Raw genomic sequence first — 19,743 nt, 5'->3', positions numbered from 1 at the left:
TAAAAAGGTTGAGTACCACTGAACTAGAGTACACTGTACAGTGTCGTCGTAAACCCTTCTTTATCGTGACAACTTTAAACACTTTATTCCACGAATATTTCAGACACGCTTTCCACAACTGTACACTAACAATGAGGGTAATTTTTTTCAATAAAATTTACGAGTGTATAGGGGCCGGCGGCCATCACAACCCCAGGTTGACTAACCAAGTCATGCAGCACTAATATATTTTGTAATGAACTATTTGAAACAAATGTTCTCAGAAAGTCTACATGGTGCCTACCACCGGTTCGGGAACTAACCCCGGCGAGAAGAACCGGCGTAAGAAACTCGCACGGGGCCACCTTTTACCAAAAAAGTGAAAAATAACAATAATAGCTTAAGCTAATTTACACATTATGCTTTCCTTTAGTCCACCACCACCACTTCATGACTCAAAACACAGACAAATAAAACTAAACTAACCAATAGAATCGACTTCACCAGCAAAATCACTAACAACTGCACGTTAGAGACACTTATTAAAATTTGAAATAAATTCCATACATTTTCTGCTGGCAAACTCTTCACAAAATAAGAGTTAAGTAAAATTAAGTTATTTCGTTAATTAATGTCTCTGATTACGGCAATCAGAGACATTTAATGATGATTCAACTTCAATTTCAATAAAGAGTTTGATAAATATTAGTGGATATTATGTATGCTTATGTCAAAATCTATATATATTATATATATATAAAACTCAAAGGTGACTGACTGATTAACATAGTGATCTATCAACGCACAGCCCAAACCACTGGACGGATCGGGCTGAAATTTGGCATGCAGGTAGATGTTATGACGTAGGCATCCGCTAAGAAAGGATTTTGATCAATTCCACCTCCAAGGGGTTAAAATAGGGGATGAAAGTTCGTATATACTAATACTTCTTAACGCGAGCGAAGCCGCGGGCAAAAGCTCGTTTTGAATAAATTATATTTAGGTAATTAATGTTCCACTCTGAGTGCGGCAGTGAGTATACAGTTATACACCTTGCTTCAACTTCCAAGCTTCCACATGCGGCCGCGATAACAATAGATAAGCTATCGTGTCTCGTTTTTCCACGATCGAGGGATCCTGCACCTTTACTACCTGCAATCACTCACCCGGAACGTACACCGTATTGCATAAAAAATCCCCACAACCCTTGAGCGGGCAAACGAGTTCCGTACGTCCGCCACTTCCGCTGTCGTGGGAACCGAGCCCAGCTGCCGGGGACGACTGACCAGTGACCACAGCCAGTAATCATCATAAAAATATTTTTTAATACTCCGTACTGCTTGTAAATTCTAGTTGATTAATAGAAGTATTACTTAATTTGTAACTTCTAGGTATACAATATGCTTAATTTGTGACTTCTAGGTATACAATATGCATCATCATCATCATCATATCAGCCTATAGTCGTCCACTGCTGGACATAGGCCTCTCTCAATGAACGCCAAGATGACCGATCTCCTGCTACTCGCATCCAACATGGGCCTGCAACTAAGCGGAGATAGTCGTCCCACCTAGTTGTAGGTCGATACAATATGCGATAGTTTATTATGTATGTAATTTTATTTAAGTATTTAATGTCTTTCGACCGCATTTAGGAACACTCAATGATCGATTGAATAAATGTAGAGTTTAACAAAAAATGTTAAACTGCATACATTTTTTGTCAAACTCTACATTTATTAAATCTTCATTCAATTATAGTTAAGTAATCATTAAACCTCTCTAAGTGGCCGTTAGTCAGTTAAATGTTAGTCGACACTCGACAGTGAGTTAGTAGGTTTACAGTGAATGGGGTGACGAGTATATCTCAGATAGTATTTTATATATTGTATAATATGTACTTTGATTACTAATCAGTAATCACTAATCAGCATTCAACGCCACTACCTAATAAATTTTAATTAACTCGGCTCAAATAAAACAATTCTTAAGCTCTAAGCACTAAATAATAGCCGGTACGAAATTGCATGCGCGTTGTGTTCGCGTTAAATTAACGTCGCCATTTATCTGCGAGCCGTTTGACCTATGCGGGCGCAGTTTTCTGTCCGGGCAGTGCAGGAGCAGTGTCGAGATAAATCTTAACTAATTATGCAAATATACCCCGTAACTTTAGCTTTTCAATTGTTTTGCGAGCTTAAATAAACAGCAGTCTTAACCCCCGAAACTAATACGATATTGATTTACGAGTCTGATTAGTTTCAAATAGAGCCGCTGCTTCGATTCTGATTCGAATCGAGTTGCCGGAAGTGACTGCAGCGGATTTTGAGTTGGTTTCATAAAACACATCTTTTCGCATCCCTCTGTAAACGCCCGGGACCCGCATGTAGCACAGTTTTATTATGCGTTTTCATTACCGTCGTATTAATATGTACGAATTGGGCCAACTGCAGGCGCCGCCGCCCGCCGGGGCTCATCACTCACGATATTTTTAACGGCTAATGAGTTTTTTAACTCGTATTTAACGCAGGTTTCTTTGCTGTGGTTTATTTATTCATACGGGAACGTTTCATTTAATTAAAAACTACAAAACTGCGTAGGGTACCCAACGCCCCAACCGTGATCCGTCAACATATCAAAATCAAACAACTACATTATGGTTTGTATTTCTCAATCACGAAAACAGACAAACTAGACGAATAATTCACGAAAATTAAATTGAACTCTTTCTAATAACTACAACATCAAACGAAATAAAACCTTAAATATAAGTGGATTCGAATATCAAATGAGAGTATTAGGTAACGCAATGACATCTGTCTCCCCCGCGCCGTCTACCCTAGGGTTCGACGACACCGCGGCCGCGGGCGCCGCGCCGGGTATAGCGGGCGCCGGGCAGGGTGGAAGGGCATCTCACCCTTCAGCCTCCGATACTGTTCACATTAAAATCAGAGTGCCTTTGTCAATTTCGCTGCTTTTAATGAGGCGACACTTAACTTCGGTGGATTCGTTTCGACTTCGTTGTAAGTAGATTTGAAAACAGGCGTTTTTGCCCTTTGTCTGCATCCCTCAGATTAGATGGTCTGATGGTATCAGGCATATGAGTCGCCTCTAAAGATATCTTTAGTGAGTAGGCGACTCATATTAATATGCCTGACCGCTAGGAAGAAAAAGCTCGGAATCACTATTCTGTTAAATTCTTATTTTAAACCTAATTTTATAAGTCTTATGACTTATCCCACACTACTACCAACTTTTAACATATAATTACAATTCGGTAACGCGGAACATTGCGTGGGCTGTGGGCATCATTAGTCACCTCTCATTAACATTGTGCAATATCTACTAATCAACATAATTGGCTAGTATTCACCAGCACTTATCTTGCGATATAGTTTACGTGCGCGCAGTTGGCGCGGGGCGGCGGCGGTCGTTGACTCCAGCGAGGACACGAATTTTATCAAATTCAATAACTACAATGTCAGATAGACCATTGAATCGGCGGATCGCGATAACGTATCCGATACGTTATCTATTAATATCGCAGACGAAATCGCCAATGTGTCCGCGCGTGTCGCCATAATGTAAATTCTGCAATGGACGAATACGCAGCTCTCTGCAAAATTGATAACTTACAACTGTTGTAATATTATTACTAGTCAACTAGATGTTAACCGTACATTGCCCCAGAATAAAATCTATTCTATGTCCTTTCCCGGTACTGAAAGAATGCTCAGAATGTTTAGTTGTAAGTGTCAAAGGTAGCACCACAGACAGCCAGTTTGGCAAACAGAAACACTACATATTTAAGGGTATTTAAAAAATATGAATTAAATTATAATATTATTTAAATAGATCGAACAATAAAGAGAAAAATGATTGCTAGGCTGAAGTCTCAACAATGACGCTTAGAATGGAAAAACCATTGTTGGTAAATCCATTTAATTAGAATCCACTTATCATAGGATATCACTTTCATAGTCCATCTATTATAAATGACTGCTTAATTATACTCTTTCAAGTTGGGAAGTAAGAAAACTCTAGCTGTATAAAGAGCGAACCTGATACTTTCTTTGTTTGAAATCGGTATTGGTTTTAATGACTTTAACGCTTCGTAAAGCACTTAGGTTAAAACGTGTCGTAACTGAACTTTTTAATTAAAACAGTTTAAGGCTTTACGGCGCTACGTACGTAGTTTTATCACATTCCCCCATTAGTTATTTCAAATTAAACCAACATAAAAAGTAAGAACTACATCCGTTTACAAAGAAGATAATAAACTTACAATACTCGCACTTAAAAATCTTACAATAATTTATTTGTAAATGTTATTAGAGGAAAATCTTCATTTCCGCCGCGAGGGTGTGACAATGTGGACGCAAGGAAGTGGCGGGTCAACGTCCGAGCCGCGAAGCCTCCGCCAACAGTCTCTATTGTGAGGATCATAAGGCGCAAATTCCGATACACCGAGCCGTGCGAGAACAATCACACATTAGCGCGTTATACAAACGGTATTGAACTTATAGCCTAATAAAATATTCTCGAGTACACAGAACGGTGTACAAATTGATTTTTAATTACAACATTGGTTACGATTGGTTGACGATCGACATGAGACGATTTAATTGCTCGATTTGATTTACGATTTCCATTTTATTAGAAGACGAGCTTTAACCCGCGGCTTTGCTCGCGTTAAGAAGTATTATTATATACAAACTTTCATCCCCTATTTTAACCCCTTGGGGTTGGAATTTATCAAAATCCTTTCTTAGCGGATGCCTTCGTCATAACATCTACCTGCATGCAAAATTTCAGCCCGATCCGTCCAATGGTTTGGGCTGTGCGTTGATAGATCACCATGTCAGTCACCTTTGAGTTTTATATATATAGAAGTACACCCAACTCTTCCGAGGATCTACTAAAGATTTCCCCTACGTAAAAAAGGTTCTTTATTGTTTTATTTTCTCTGATTACAGCTTTAATTTATCAAGCAGTTGAAGCACTTGCAGACCTCCGCGACTCGCGAGTAATTGCCAGGGACCTCATCTGTGGACTGGAGGATGCCATAACTCCGCCGATAAATTATATTTTTCAATTAGCAAGTAAAGACGTAAAAGGATATCGATTATAGTACGATGGCTTATAAACTTGTAAAGATATAATTAAAAATACACTTAAACGGCAATAAATTAAAATTGAAATAACAAGTAATAATCATAGCCTTATGGTATAACCATATAGTTAAATAGCTTCAGAAGCCAAAAAAAAAGCGTCTCTCGTAATGCTCGCAAATAAAAACGAAACGTGATAAGGTTTGGAGACCAAATCAAGCGAAGTTACGTCATTTATAACTCTATTCTCCTTCTAGATGTGAACGTTTCTGGTATTTTTCTAAAGTACTCCTTGGTCGAGTGGATATATCACGTAGTTAGACACCGTGATATAATGTCATCAGCACTCAGCAAGTGCCCGAACTAAATGACATTTCCAAAAAACCACGCACAAAAAATAAAGCAATTAAAATATTTACACAGCTTTGCCGACGTGAATCACCAACCGGTAAAGCGTTTAAAGAAGTAGGCACAATTTAATTGTAGTATTTACCTGGGGAAATGAACATTATAATTATAACAGACCTAGCAAATATGTCAGCGGCAAAGCCTGCCCCAGCAATAATTAACGCTCGGCGGAACTGCGCAACTGTAGTTGAATGCTCGCAGAAGGCTAATTACACCAGATTTTACAGACGGTGTGCGAACACGATGCGATATTGACAGATCTAATCTTATTGAAATGAACGGTTGAGATTAATACGCATCGATTGTTTGGATAACAATTGGCGTAAACACTGTGTAATTAATGAATCCGATGAAAGCATCTCAAGAGTCAAGCAAAGATGCTTTTTGGATATAGATATAGAAGAACGAAAGAAGCGTAGTTGTTTTAAATATTACAGACCAAAGATCATTTTATGCTGTGATATATGCATTAATTCAAATTGGTGTTAACACGTTAAAATTATATGTAAATAAATTATTATCGCAAAACTGAAATGCATTCGTAGAGCGTAAAACAGTTGACGGCTTTTAATCAGTTCAACAATCATGTTCAGTCGCTACGAAAACAATTATTTTATTTCAGATGCCGGCCGACCTAAATATTAGCTCCCTCCGCAGCGTGAATTTATTTTAACCATTTACCGGTGGATTGTACTAAAACAGTTTTATGGGCGTCCTATTTACCTGCAATTTCAGATATAATATCCACTTTGACAACAGACATTTTTGAGGATCATTTATTTTTCTAGGCTGCGTAGAAGAGGAGAGGATATAAAACGTTCGTCTAGTCGTCCACGAGCATGTAGTCCGGATGCATTAATTCCAGTCGTTTCATAATCTATTTAGCTCGTAATTGGTTAAATTGCTCGACCCTTTCCATCTGCGGCGCAAACAACCTTCTGTTTCCACTTGTATTCTTATTAGCTGAAAGTTGGCAACTTTTATTAACAAAGTTAAATGCCCCGCCTTGTTTGGCTAAAGCAAATAATCTGACCAGAGTCGAGCCATTAGTACATGTTCCGTAAGTACAAACTCAACTTCGCCACAATGTTCGCTGAGATACAACTGAGCTAGATAAACTGATCAGTTAAAATAACGTGGAACTTAAGAAAGTATAGAGTATGTGATTAGAAATTTCTTAAATAACAAAACAATATGTAAAAAAATATTCCTACCTTAATATCTCAACCTTAAAAATTTATTAATAGATACAATACTATCTCGTTTCAGTTAAAAATTTGGTTAAACTAAAGCATAACACGAAGCAAACTCGTTTTAACATACCTAAAACGTCTAAAAACAGAAACGTTGAGTACAATTTACATGAAACAGTGACTGAATTACAGAATTTCCCAGTTCCATTTAAATTTAAGACTAAGTGTAGAGTTGATGAAGAACATTATAATATAACGGCGAATGCAGCACCCGAGTGTTTAGCAGTTTAGTGTACGTAATAACATTAACGGCCACATTAATTATGGCATAAACTCAACAAGCTGTTAAAATTATTTAATCACTTTTAATGCACCCTAAATTAAATACGCTGCATTGGATACCTTTAATATGAAACACGCTGAATAAAATTGCATTTTGGTTTAAAAGCATATTTACGTTATGAAACCGTAGTTTGGTATTTAATGGATTATGAATAGGTATAGTCTGATTGAGATAAGTATACACTGTAAGTACCCCTTACCAAAATGTTATAGGTAAATGAAGAATTATCAAGTAGTTAAAAAGTAATCAGCTAAAGCTAATAAGCTAATCAGCTAAAGGAGCTAGGAGCTAACAAAACAGTCGTAGAACTTCAAGAAGAAGAATCCTGAGCTACTTAAAATCTGATTAGCATCAAACATAACATTAAGAAGACTTATAATAATAAAGATTGAACTTACCCTACGCCTCCGTTTAAGGCGTTGACGACCCCGGGTCTCTCATAGCACATATGCATACCAACAACCTTTCCACTCTTATCCTTGGCACTGAGCGAAATGGTGACGTTTTACAATACACTTTAGCACGAAAATATCTTATCACTCGCAAACTTAACACTACACAAAATTATTTATTGATCCGTTTTTGGAGATTGTACACATCGCTGAATTCTAGACGACAAAAGATGATAATCAATAGATGCAACTGCACACTGACTTGACAACTCACATGTAGTGTTTATCGCTAAAATTTAACCCAATACTTTAAGAGAGAAATTTAAATTATCGCGATATAAACTGTAATAAAATTCACATAAAACGTAGCTACTTACTAGTAATCAGCACAATTACTAGCCCGTGGACAAAACGGAGAACCGAAAATCAAATTAAGGCCGATCCCTCTTTTCATGTCAAATCCAACGGAAACATTAGGCATAACATACAGCCGTCTTTACACTCCCAACCACGTCAACATATCACCGGGACTAGCAGCAATCCTAAACGGGAGTACATCAAAGACGAGCATGAAAATGAGCAAATATCTAGCTCTCCCATCATCTAACTTCGCTGGCCAACCCTGCAAAATACTGCAATCGGGCACCAAAACGATAATAGTAGTTGAATGGGACGCGCAAACAGCCTTTGAACGTGCATGTTCGTCTTTGAAGGAGTTGAGAGCAATGGGAACAAGACATAGTATCACCCCACGCATAATCAGCGTAGACGCCATGTCACTGGGACAGGACAAAGGCAGGGCTGCAAATTACTATGGAATAGTAAAAGCCTCAGAACATCATGAGGTAATCTCTACGAGAACGGAGGGGATGACCTAAGCTTCCTCAAAAGGAATCATGACGATCAGCCAACAGTCTCCCAACCCAACGACGAGGCGAGCTCATCCTTCGCAAGTGAACGACACCAAGCATCACGGAGGAGCAAAAAAGAGGATGAGAAAGAGAGCGATAAAAATAAAATTAAGAAGTCAAAAAATTCAATGGCCAAATTAAAAGTGTTTGTGGGTTCCATCAAAAAAGTACTTTATCGTGAAAAAACCGCAATGCAGCCAAACAGTCAAGATAAAAACATCCTTTCTCAGATCAAGGCTGCATCACAAACAAACCGGCAGGCTTCAGCAATTCAATACAATACAGCAAAAGGCTTTCTTGAGGGAACCATCTCCACAAAAACCAGCAAATAAAAACAAAAGATATAGAGCTGATTTCGGACAAGTGCTTCCGCCAAAACTCAGACTGGCCCAGAACCATGAAGATCATATAATAAATGCCTTCCTCGAGTTCCAGGCGATAATAAGAGCAAATAAGACCATAAAGCTCTTGACCTGCAATAAGATCATGCAGGCCTATCAGCGAAAAATCAAAAGCTGTTAGAAGTGAGACTCGAGGATGCAAAAGCTGCAATATACGACAATGTCACCTCCACAATAATTGCCGAGGCGATGACAGGGAAGTATATGGCGGCGCTAAGTGCGGACAACAGGTTCGTGGTTCTGGACGAGGATGAATCAAAACGTACGGGAACGCTCAAATATATCACAACATCTGAGGATCCAACAGTTGTAAAAGCGGAATGTACCAGAATAATGCTGGAAGACAGGATACTAGAAATGGCAGAAGTCCTATCTGGGGACCCCGAATCCAGCATGGACTGGGACATATTCGCGAAACCCATCAACTACTCGTGGGTCAATGGGGTTCCTGGATGTGGGAAGACAACTTGGATCATTAATAACCTCAATGAGGAAACAGACGTTATAATAACAACGACAATCGAAGCAGCCGAGGATCTAAAGCAAAGGCTATCGCTACGAACTGGCAACAAAGTTAAAGATAAACCATGGTAGGCCTCTTTGCTGGTAAATGGGACAAAAGGAACCTACAAAAGGTTGACAGTTGACGAGGCCCTCATGAACCATTTCGGCTCAATCGTCATGGCGAATCAGTTAACAGGCGCCAACGATGTCATCCTCATTGGAGATATTAACCAACTTCCGTTTATAGAGCGTGAAAACCTCTTAAAACTTAATTACACTCGTCCAAACCTGGTAACCAGCATCACCCAAGAGTTGTCTTGCACACACAGGAGCCCTATGGATGTGGCATACGTCTTAAGCATGGTCTATAATAACATCTATTCATGGAAGGAAATTGTGCGGTCCCTAAAGCTAATGAAGTATACAGGAGCGAGAATACCTAAAACCGATCTAAATACCCTGTATCTTGTCCACATACAAGAGGAGAAAGCAGCCCTCACTAATACAGGCTATGGATCGGGAACGGACTCTCGCGTCCTCACAATCCATGAAGCTCAGGGATTAACGAGTCCTTCTGTGATCATCATACAGACCAAGCCCCGAAAGCTGGCAATCCATGACAGCGTTCCTCATGCAGTTGTAGCTATATCCCGGCACACTAACACCTGTGTCTATTACACTGACACTGATGGAGACGCTGTGGCAAGCTTCATAAAAAAAGCCACGGAGGTGTCAACCGAACACATAAAAGATTATAACATAAAAATGGCTATAAAAGACAGGAACGATAAAGTCCTAAGCCACATGGCGGGTATATTCGCCACACTGACTGGGACCTCACCGTTCAAAACATTAATATTATTATTATGTAAGTTATAAAACAATAAATATATATTTATTTACTATATGTATAATATATTCTAGTATATATATATATAGTATATATATATATATATATATATATATATATATATATATATATATATATATATATATATATATATATATATATATATATATATATATATATATGGCGGTCCATGGCGTGATGGACCACAATTAATTAAAATGCATAATATTATTTCAATTATCCTTGGTGCGAAAAATCTAAATAATAAAATAACAAAAAAAGGATATGGACGAACAGTCCATAGACGGCCCCAATTTTATAATAAAAAATAAAATAAAAACTAGTAATCAGCGTGAAGTTTTGCAATTATTTCATTTTTAAACGTTAACTCGAGTGAAGTACATATTTAAACACTAAAGTTTCCTGTTCAATGTTGACTTAAAGTTGAGCAAATAATTTTCACAGCAAAATATTATAGACGCGAGGTTTTGGCATATCCGATGCAGTACACGTACAGAATACTTTATGTGTGCGAGCGACGTACCCGCCGGTACACACACTCACTAGTTACAACTACACATAATATTACATTGGAACAGACTATAGTAGCGGCGACCTCGTTTCCGCTCTATGTTAATACAACAAACAAAAAGTTAATAACTATAAATAAATCTCGAGTAAATATACCGAGACATTGTAATTATACTGATAAATATAAATAGAAATTAATTAAATGCATTTAATAATTACTAGTGCATGATTGTGAACAATTTATCTTAGCTTCGAACGCCGAAGTCTAAGCGTGCTCAATATATTAATCCATGTAGGTACTTAGCGTTTGCAAAACGCAACATTGAACTATGTACACAAAACATACTTCTACATCACTTTCCTATTATATGACACGAAAACAAAGAAATAGTTTCCGAGCGAAACGACGTGATCAGCTCAATCGAGAGAGAAAGTAAGAATAAAGAAGTGATGCCGAACAATATGAAAATAATAATAATCATTAGGTTGCCGATACTCGCTACGGACGACGACACATTGGCATTTTAAAAGTAAAACCGGTTGTAAATAGCCAAACTGCAGCAATATTATAAAATGTAAATGCATTGTCAGGCACACTAAAATCACGGATTTGAATAACAGATCTAAAGGCGATAAATGCTACGAAGTGTATGAAGAAGCTAAACTCGACTTGAAAAGGGAAATAACATCAGTAAGGTTAAGTAGATCGTATCTGACTAAAAGTAGTCTACGTGTATCATATAAAACGACAACATAAACACAAGAAGGAGAAAGCACCAGTGGAAGTCACGACAATGTAATTAAAGGGTTTCTGGCCAAGAAATGAATTGCTGATGGATTCTGCGTACAAAATACTATTTATATTTCGTCCGGGTATAATACAGGATAAGTATTAAGTATTGCTCGGGTTTTTTTCGGCTTGCGTGATCAACAGATATTGTTTGATACACCTATAAAGTCTCGTGACCAATCAATAATAATGAAAAAATGTAATGTCAAATCGTTACAAGTTAAGCAACACGCGTAAATTACAAAAAAATATTTTAAAAATTGTTTGGCATAATATACATAAAGACGACGAGTTACATACTCGTCGTCTTTATGATAACCTAACCTACCCACCGACTGAAGGACAAAGAAAAGAAATGGTAATAAATAACCCATTACATAGGTTAGGAACGCATATTGTTTCACAATTTAATGTCGTGGTTCAACAAATAATTGTAAAGCAACACAAAAAATCACAGATTTATTCAAATGTATATGAATAGTTCACGCCACTATTTTATTCACAAAAATATGAACGCAAGCCACAATTTGGACGTAATTGACGATGTTAACAAAATAAACACACTAAATGGGACTATGGTAATTACGAATCGGAGCCAAGGCTCGCGCTAAGTAGGTACATTCGTACGAGGAAATTCAGCTATAGCCAAATCTTTCCTTTTAGGTTTTCACACATTCCATCCATTAACCTACATTTATGTGGTTAATTTTAATACCTCCTGATGAGCATATTAAGCGACTTTATGCATGTAGACATTTTGCATTCCTCTCTAGATTTATTGTTGCGGTGGATTTAGTACTTTAAGCTCTGTAGCCGCGACCAGATCGATATTTATTTTTAAAATTGCTTTTTCTAAGAACATTCCAATAACATTTTACCTGTTAACGACATTGTTAGGTTACAAAATCCTTTTGTTAGCTTTTGTGAGGATTCATTTCTTTAGATGCCAAGAAAATGAATACTGAGCGAAAAATACCACGATTGCCAAATGAAGGGATCAAATACTTACTTATGTACTTGATCCCTTCTAGATACTTTAAAGCTCGTAGATTATGATAATAATGATAATTAATTAAAGTCACTCCAATTCGTTGTTGTGATTATCTGCTATAGTTACTTTAAATATTACTTCATTTCACTATCATCTTTTAAAAAGCTGTTTCTGAATATTACTACTTTAAATGGGTCTTTGTGGCGGTCACGGCGAAGTCGTTACGTAATCCATTTTACTTTAAAAGCCTTTATAATAAGAACAATATTTGATTTGAGAAGTTTCGGAGGAACATTCTTTTTAAATAAACAACAACGCTCGCTTATGATGCTGATGAAACGAATATTGTCAACAATCGAGATGCCAAAACATTATAAGACGCTGCAGTTATAAATCATAATATTATTTTATCGTCATTACTTCAGGATAAGAAAAAGACGATTGAAATAGCCTTAAGTATACTAAAAAGCAATTTAGATGAAAAACGATCGAAGCGTTCATAAGCCACCAATCGTAATCCCAGTTCTAGCGATAAACACGTCATGCATGAGTCAACATCATGGACACCGCATCCGTCCTGAATTTCTTACGAAAAAAATTCACAGCGCAGCGGACTATTACATCCTTCGATCCAACACTGCAATCCAAGTGTTCGTAGCCACAGATTTCACTTCGGAGGCGAGTCGGGCGCGTTGACAACACGCGCGCATTCCGAGTCACGTCACGTTCGCCCGCGTCCCGCCAAAAGAGTGCGAGCGGCGGCAAGACAACGGCGACGCGACTGCTCGAGGGGCGACGTAGTGCGAGACTGGCACTCGAGGCGGGGCGGGAGCGTCGCACGCCGATCGCAGGTTATCGTGAGTTGGCTACACAGATAATGATGTCAAAAGTGGATCGTACTAATGCTCTCTATTATGTTGTAAACGTTCCAAATAATTTAATATTGCATAGTCAGCTTCGCTTTCGTGAGCCTCGTAACAATCTCTCGTCGAACTCAATTGTTATGTTAATACTCCATTCAATTACCATGATCGACCTATCAATTACGTTAGTGATATCAACAAGATTTATCTCCCTACACAAATTCAAACGCTCGAGAACATCTAATACGAAGATGTAATTATTAGAAACGATCTAAGTCAAAAGTCAATAAGTTTCTAAATAAAATAGGAAAGAAAACAAAAAATGCCACAAACACTAATTTTCAAATCCATAAAGGTATACATACATAAGTAGTTCAATAAAAATGTGATGGAAAATAATATGGACTCCTTTTCAGGCGTAGCTCGTCAAATAACGGTAAAACAATAAAAGGGAAAATGTAAAAACCAGAACATGAAAAGCGGGACAGAACGTGTGTGAATTTATTACTTTCAGTTCATGAAATCTCTAAAGTCGAATTGTGTTACAATTTATAATATTAAATGCCAAAGAAAATAGTCAACAAAGACTTCAATTAAACCTTATTTCTAAAATTACCAATCTTTTTTATTCCAACCATACGGAAACCATCGCACCAATGCATGCGATAATTTAAAACACAAACAAAAGCAATTTACTGGCAAAGTAATGGCATGCGTTTGAATATTGTACCAACACAGACGAAGGTATATCACTCTTCGTAATGAGCCTGGCGCCCATTTCCGAACATCAGAATCAGAGTCCTGCACGTGCTACATTCGAGATGCAATTCTATCACTCGGTAACACGATCAGGATTCCCTCAACTCGGCCGATATTTCTCCCGAGCTGATCAAAAAGTGATATATTTATAGTCTTTCAAATGTGGACCATATTATGATAATTTTAAGGTCGTAAAAGCTTTGTCCTATCAAGTTTTATTAAATAAAAATGGACCATACAGCGGTGAAAATACGATGTCCTTTTCCAAATGTCTGCTTCGTTTTTGCAAGATACCGCGTAGTTCAGTGTATTTTTGTCGGATTAAGACGGTTCTACTTTTGATGAATGTATAGGTTCATTGAGATTTTATGGTTGTTTTCCTGGGAAAGGTCGCGTTGAGATAAACGGCGATAGGTTTATGGGTAAAGGTATTTTCAGTTTATTGCGTAACATCACAAACAAGGTTTAGTAACACTAGTCTACTACGAAATGATACTGTAAATTAGGTTTTGAATTATTTTGGAACTAATTGTATAATAATATTTAAGCATTTCATAGTTCGTGACAGTGATATTATATGTATTAACAAATAAAAATGTTAAATAATAATGGCTTTAAAGTTTATAAGTAATTTGAACAATTTTAATCAAAGAATTTGGAGAAATAAAAGGAAAGACTTCTAAGTGAAAAAGTACGCACTACGCAGTCAAGGGGGATTCATAATATAACTTCTAGTTCTTTTCCACCGAAGCGACATTCATAAAAATGAAAGTCCCTCAAACGCAATATAAAAGGCGCACATGACACAAGGCAGATAGTACCGAGTATAACGATAAAAGAGAATCATTACATAGAACCACCGCCAAATTGAGTAACCATAATATGAAATCGTGAAATATTGACGCTCGAAGGTCTCGTGTATTTATTTTCACATTTAATAGATATAAATATACGCTAGGTGCGTGCACACTTTACATGCTAACAAAGGATTTTGTGGGCATCACACGAACGCCGTATAGATAACTAATACGAGGTGACCCAAATTTCACGACAAGTGGAGCGGTCGTCGCGGCCGGGGCGGAAATAGGCGGATGATCCCGGGGGAGTGGCGAGGAGAAATTTACTACCAATACGGGAGCACCACAGTTGCTGGCTTCATTTTATACGCAGTAATTTATTCTTGCAATTGCTTTTAAAAATGTTGAAGCCTATCTGGCAATTGCGGGGACTGCTAAATGGGTATAGGCTATGGTTGACATTTCAAATTCTAAATTGGGACCTTCTATAATTTGGATAATTGGACATACATTTGGATAAACCAGCTTCTTCTGGAAATTTCACTATTACAGAGATAGTAAATATAATAATTTATAAAAATAATTCTTTAGTTATGGTAGGAGCATAGGCAAAATCTTTTACAATTATTCTGTATGGATTATTTTGCATATATATGAAGTAAGCCTAATCGAACCTCGGAGGACAATAAGTACTAAAGGTAGTAAGGCCCAATGGGTCTGACTCATTAAGACGTTACTTTTTACAACCGATTATCCTCACCCGATGTAAGTATATTTATGTGCCTCTTCTTCGTACCCTATAAAGTGTACGATGACCGTGACTCACTGTCTACAAATGTTAAAAATTTTCCTTGAAGGTGTATATATAAAATCTGCAATTAGAAATCAATCAATCCTGGGTTATATCCAAATCATAATTATTTTATTTATTGTGTCAGGTTTCAATAACTTGTTCAAAGATTTAAATAGTGACGATTAAAGACTACTAGGGAGTAGGGACCTAAACCTATCAAGTAGTGGAACCAAAATTTTTAAAATAATAGTATTTTATAGACACTCGTCATCACATTAGTATTTTCACACACACTACCGTAAACATCGCCGTAAGCCGAAACACACGGTAGAAAGGCAATAGCGTGTAAATAGCTAAATTGCCTGCGGGATAATACAAAGTTCTCAAAAAAAGACACTCCGGAATCCGTATCATGCCCGACTAACCTGTTCCATAGTCAACAGGGGGTGCTCCTCAGGCAATTGCAGTAGCAGCAAGCCCGTTGGATCTTGTAGGAGCAAGATGATTGTCTTCTGTAGCGCGTGGTCCGCTCCGGAGCGTAGCTGAAGTACTCTTGAATTTTGATACACTTTGGTCGGCCGACCACACAAAAAGTTCACAGCGATTATATTGAAAAACCAAAAGGGAAATAAACTTGAAATTCCAGCTGGATAAAGCCTTTTCAAGGAAAAATTATCAGAACAAAATTTTCTCGAATGCCATCAAGCCCGGGCCGCGGCAAAAAGCGGCCAGCAAACACTTGACATCTGTCAAGTGTCAAAAATATGTATTCTTCTTCTTCCGACAGTGGTAAATTGCCATATTATGTTAAAGGTTCATCCAACGGTTGATGAACAGAAACTCCCAAACTGAGCTACATCCCAACAGTGGAAATCAAACACAACACAAATCCAGAGTGTAATTTGAGAACTTATTATTTAATTATTAAGGAAATTAAGGAAATACAATATATCAAATTATAACAAAATTAAGTGCACAACCACACGGTACCTAATCTAACGGAATCCACTTTCACTTGATTATCCTTCGGCTTTATATTCCGAGATAATTCAGACTCGAGATTGATAAATATTGGGTTTTTAAGAATTCCATTAGAATTTACATTATGTATTCTACCCGGCGAAGCTTTCACGTGAATTCGTATGCGTTTCTCGGCGTCCTTTGTTAGGAATGTCTTTTATTTTGTGTTACCCTTCATACGAGCAGGTGCGAGATATATTTTGTCAACATTTAGGAAACTTCTCAGGGGATAAGGGTATTTCGTATTGTGTCTGAAGAATAATGTATGCTTAAAAATTTATAACGTATACTAATTAATTTTGGGGCTTTTAGGACAATAGCGTTAATTTTAGGGGGAGAAAATAATGTTCCTAGCGATAACTTTTTTATGGTTTCTTTGGAAAGAAATATGACGGCATTGGAGAAACGAGACAACGGTTAAAGTAATTCATAATAACAAATTGTTATATTAGAATCAGATTATTTTGATAAAACTAAAAAACCTTATTTTGTCTATGCTCCAAAATATGTAGAATCTTAACAGTGGCGCTCATCTAAAATAGTTTAACCGAGCTGAAGTTGCATTCAAAGTCCATACAAAGCACCTACTGTTGCATTCTATGATATCGTCGAAGTTTAAACGTTAGCCCAGATATAAGAGAACACTCTCGCCGTGGAGGTAGGTAGTAGGTACGTCGCGTGAGGCTTACGAATAAAATATTGGCTTATTTACTTCGCTCCTTCTACCCGTTCAGCAAATTTGAAATAGAAAATTTACTATTCCGGTAATCCTTAAATAATTTTGATCAAACACTAAAAAAACACCTTTTGAGAAACAAAATACATCACAGTTCACAGGTATACACAAAGCAGCATTAAGTAATCATATGATGATAGTATTAATTATATTGAGGAGGGCGAATCTCATTTCCTCACGAGGCGGGCGCGGGTGGAGGCTTACCGAATCTCAGCTTAAATATGCACGTAAACGGCCGCAGCCCCGGGGATTGGCAGTAGTAAAGAACAACATTAAACCGCTATTCTAATGTAATTACAAGTTTGTGAAAATGTACAATTAAACAGATTATAAAACCCCTCGCGTTGACTTGAGGCTAATTAGGCAGTTTCCGGTGTCGATGTAGGTTTTAATTTAAATTGCTAATGTTTGATAAAGAAACAAAAATAACTTCAAACGCGACATTTTTTGACTCCTGTGCATTATTTGCAAATGTTTATCAAAACTGTGCAGGTTATTAGATTGAAACAAAATGTACCCAAAACAAGAATCAATTCTCAATTGTGAGCACCAACAACCGCAAATTAAACTTTACAACTAGGGGACGGTGGGACAAAATGGGGTTCCTAAGATTCAGAGAATAATATGTAGAGAAGAACAATATGTATTTGTAGACAAAGCGAAAATTCCAATACTATATCAACCAACAAACACTGATGCTCTCCCAGAACTAACGGCCGTTCCCAATATTCAATCTATCTCTGGTTTGACATACAACCGATTGCAGCTAACATTGAATTGACATAAAATATTATATGTCTCTAATGTCTAATGTGAGCTATTCCTATCTCTAGTAGGGCAAAACCAGAGATAGATCAAATACTGGGAACGGCCGTAAGAGATAAGTGTCCATATTTACATCAAACACCTATTTTTTTCAAGATGTCAGTCGCTGACGTCAAAACGGTTGGCGCATCACTTCAGATAATGGTCTCGTATCGGCTGGCGCGGTTCAAGTGATGTTTATGAATAAAATAGGTCGCCGGTTCACCGAATCCAGGCTTCTTCGCAATATGGAGAACTAGCTCAACGAATTTGCGCAGCAGTCGTATCAAATTTACGGCATATTTGCACTCAAGCCTTTTCCGTATTTACACTATTGGTGTTCACGTCTCACTAGACAATGTAATAACTAACAAGCATTAAGCATTTTAGTAAAATTTTGGTATATCTATTTTGGGTTTTACATTTAAATTAAAATTATAGCCCTCTGTTAAATCGTCGTAAAAACGTTTACATTCGGCGTACCTTGCTACCTGACATAAATTATGAATGAACTATTAGAACTATTCAATGCAAATAATGTTAGCACGCTAACATGTTATGCATAATTCGAAATGTAAATACTTATATCCAGTGCAAAATGGGAACCAATTTATTTAAACATTCAATGAGACTTTGTTCAATGTCAAGGACTATTTGCCCCAAGGTGAGTTTAAGCAGCGGATTCTCATCAAGCAACGTTTTATGCAAATGGCTTTCAAAGGTATCCTATCGTCAGATAATTCAATACACCTAATTGCGATACAAGTTTAATTACGTTAAAATTAAATTTAATACGGTTTGCGACAGACGTTATAGACCTTCAGAAAATTATAATGCGTAAAATATGTAGCAAGTGGTATTTATAAAGAGACTAGCGACCTGCCCCGGCTTCGCACGGGTATAAAATATATTATAGCCTATGTCACTCACTGAAGAAATGATTAATATCGATTTAGTAGTTTTTAATTAAGTATATTCATTACTACCCGTGGCCCGCATTGATCGGTACAATACTTAGTACATTATTTTGATAAATCTCGTTATAGGGTTCAGATTGCATTTGCAATGTAAGCGAAAAAAAATGTACTTAATAATTATTTACGACATCACATTAGAAAACCCAAAATTAACAGTATTTCTCCACTATTTAATGAATGTTATTATACTTATAAACCTTACTCTTTAATAACTATATAATAAAGAAAACCGCATCAAAATCCGTTGCGTAGTTTTAAAAGGGACATGAGGGAAAAAACGACTTTGTTTTATAATATTATGTAGTGAAAAGGTTAAGCCATTACCGATTATTATTAAGCACGTCATGTTATAGCACAGATTAAATTTAATTTATATTCGCAAGTAAATTATTAGATGTTAAGAAAAGTAGAAGGAAGAAATAATTATCTTGGCGAATTCTAAGTTAGAGGATGTACTCTAGAAACAGCTGTTAACACATAAAGTGATAGTAAAGTTTTACGGCAAGAATTTAGAAATGTTACGCTCCAACTTAAGATACTAGATTCTCTAGAACTACTGAGCACTGGAACAAAACCTATTACTTTAGTTTAAG

At 37.0% G+C, this 19,743-nt stretch overlaps 1 protein-coding gene across 6 annotated transcripts in view; it reads right to left on the bottom strand.

Annotated features, from left to right (window-relative positions):
* Window positions 1–19,743, bottom strand: part of LOC121726676 (AF4/FMR2 family member 4) — a 229,147-nt gene that overhangs the window by 117,199 nt on the left and 92,205 nt on the right. For 3 of the 6 annotated variants that reach the window (XM_042114138.1, XM_042114141.1, XM_042114143.1), the window contains exons 1-2: window positions 12,992–13,200; window positions 7,430–7,639 (exon numbers count right to left, since the gene is read on the bottom strand). The exons of 2 other annotated variants lie outside the window; for them this stretch is intronic. In XM_042114138.1, the coding sequence (XP_041970072.1) occupies window positions 7,430–7,485 (56 nt within the window). In that variant the 5' untranslated portion in view covers window positions 7,486–7,639; window positions 12,992–13,200. Of the gene's footprint in view, window positions 1–7,429; window positions 7,640–12,991; window positions 13,201–19,743 lie in introns of those variants that run through there. One more of the 6 variants, XM_042114139.1, reaches the window with a different exon arrangement.

Source organism: Aricia agestis, chromosome 4, assembly GCF_905147365.1.
Source record: "Aricia agestis chromosome 4, ilAriAges1.1, whole genome shotgun sequence".
Taxonomy (NCBI): Eukaryota; Metazoa; Arthropoda; class Insecta; order Lepidoptera; family Lycaenidae; genus Aricia; species Aricia agestis.
Note: the sequence above shows the minus strand (reverse complement) of the source record. Positions and strands in the feature narration are given on the sequence as shown.